Genomic DNA, 930 nt, shown 5'->3' with positions numbered 1-930 from the left:
GATTGTTCGTTGGTGTTTATTCCCCCGCCCCCCACATTTTTTCCCTATCTTTTCCCCTTTTCCCCATTTTCCGTTGTTGTTATTTTTTTCTTCTTTTTGCGATGTTTTTCTTGTGGGGGCTATTCTTCTTTCGTTCTCTTCTCTCGTTATTATTATGAATTATTATAGTCACGGTCTTCATTATTTTTCTTTTTATAGCTATCACCATAAATTATCATCATGGCTCCCCATAATTCGCCCTTCCCATCTCCTCACCATTAAACTCATCACCGCAACATCACCATCAACGCTATCCCGACATCACAACGTCACCATCCTCTCACCATCGGAGCCACAACAACACCATCATTTCACTATCTCTCCAGATCACCACCAACTCACCATCCCTTGACCATGACATCACCATCCTTTCACCATTCCCTCACCATCTCACCATCCACATCACACTGAGCTCACCATCCCTCCTCCTCACCATCCTTCGCATCCTTTTTCCACTCCCCCCCCCCATGACAACACCCTCACAATAACATGAAATCACCATCCTCCTTAGTCTTCACCATCCCTCCCATAAACATCATCAGATCACCATCCTTCCTACCTATCCTCTCTCACTATCTTCCTCACCATCTCTTCCCCCCATCACCTCTATTCACCATCCCCTTCACCCCCTCCTCACCCCCCATCACCCCCCTCACCCCCTCCTCACCCCCCCATCACCATCACCCCCCCAATCACCTCTATTCACCCCCCCCCCCGCATCCTATCTTGCAGGAGGGATCGAAGAGGAGAGCCGAGGACATGCAAGAGAGCGATTCCTCCGCCATCCTTCACTCGATCATCGCCGCCCGTCTCGAGATGTGCGTCCAACTCATGAACGAAATCCCCAGGCCGACGGATGGTGAGTTTTGGGGGGATTTTTTTTTCCTTAAA

At 49.2% G+C, this 930-nt stretch overlaps 1 protein-coding gene across 1 annotated transcript in view; it reads left to right on the top strand.

The window, feature by feature from the left end:
* LOC119588837 (calcitonin gene-related peptide type 1 receptor-like) overlaps positions 1 to 930 on the top strand; it is a 35383-nt gene that overhangs the window by 9075 nt on the left and 25378 nt on the right. The window contains exon 4 of the mRNA XM_037937478.1: positions 770 to 898. Within this exon, the coding sequence (XP_037793406.1) occupies positions 770 to 898 (129 nt within the window). The remainder of the gene's footprint in view (positions 1 to 769; positions 899 to 930) is intronic.

Source organism: Penaeus monodon, chromosome 24, assembly GCF_015228065.2.
Source record: "Penaeus monodon isolate SGIC_2016 chromosome 24, NSTDA_Pmon_1, whole genome shotgun sequence".
NCBI classification, from domain to species: domain Eukaryota; kingdom Metazoa; phylum Arthropoda; class Malacostraca; order Decapoda; family Penaeidae; genus Penaeus; species Penaeus monodon.
This window is presented reverse-complemented; position numbering and strand designations above follow the sequence as displayed.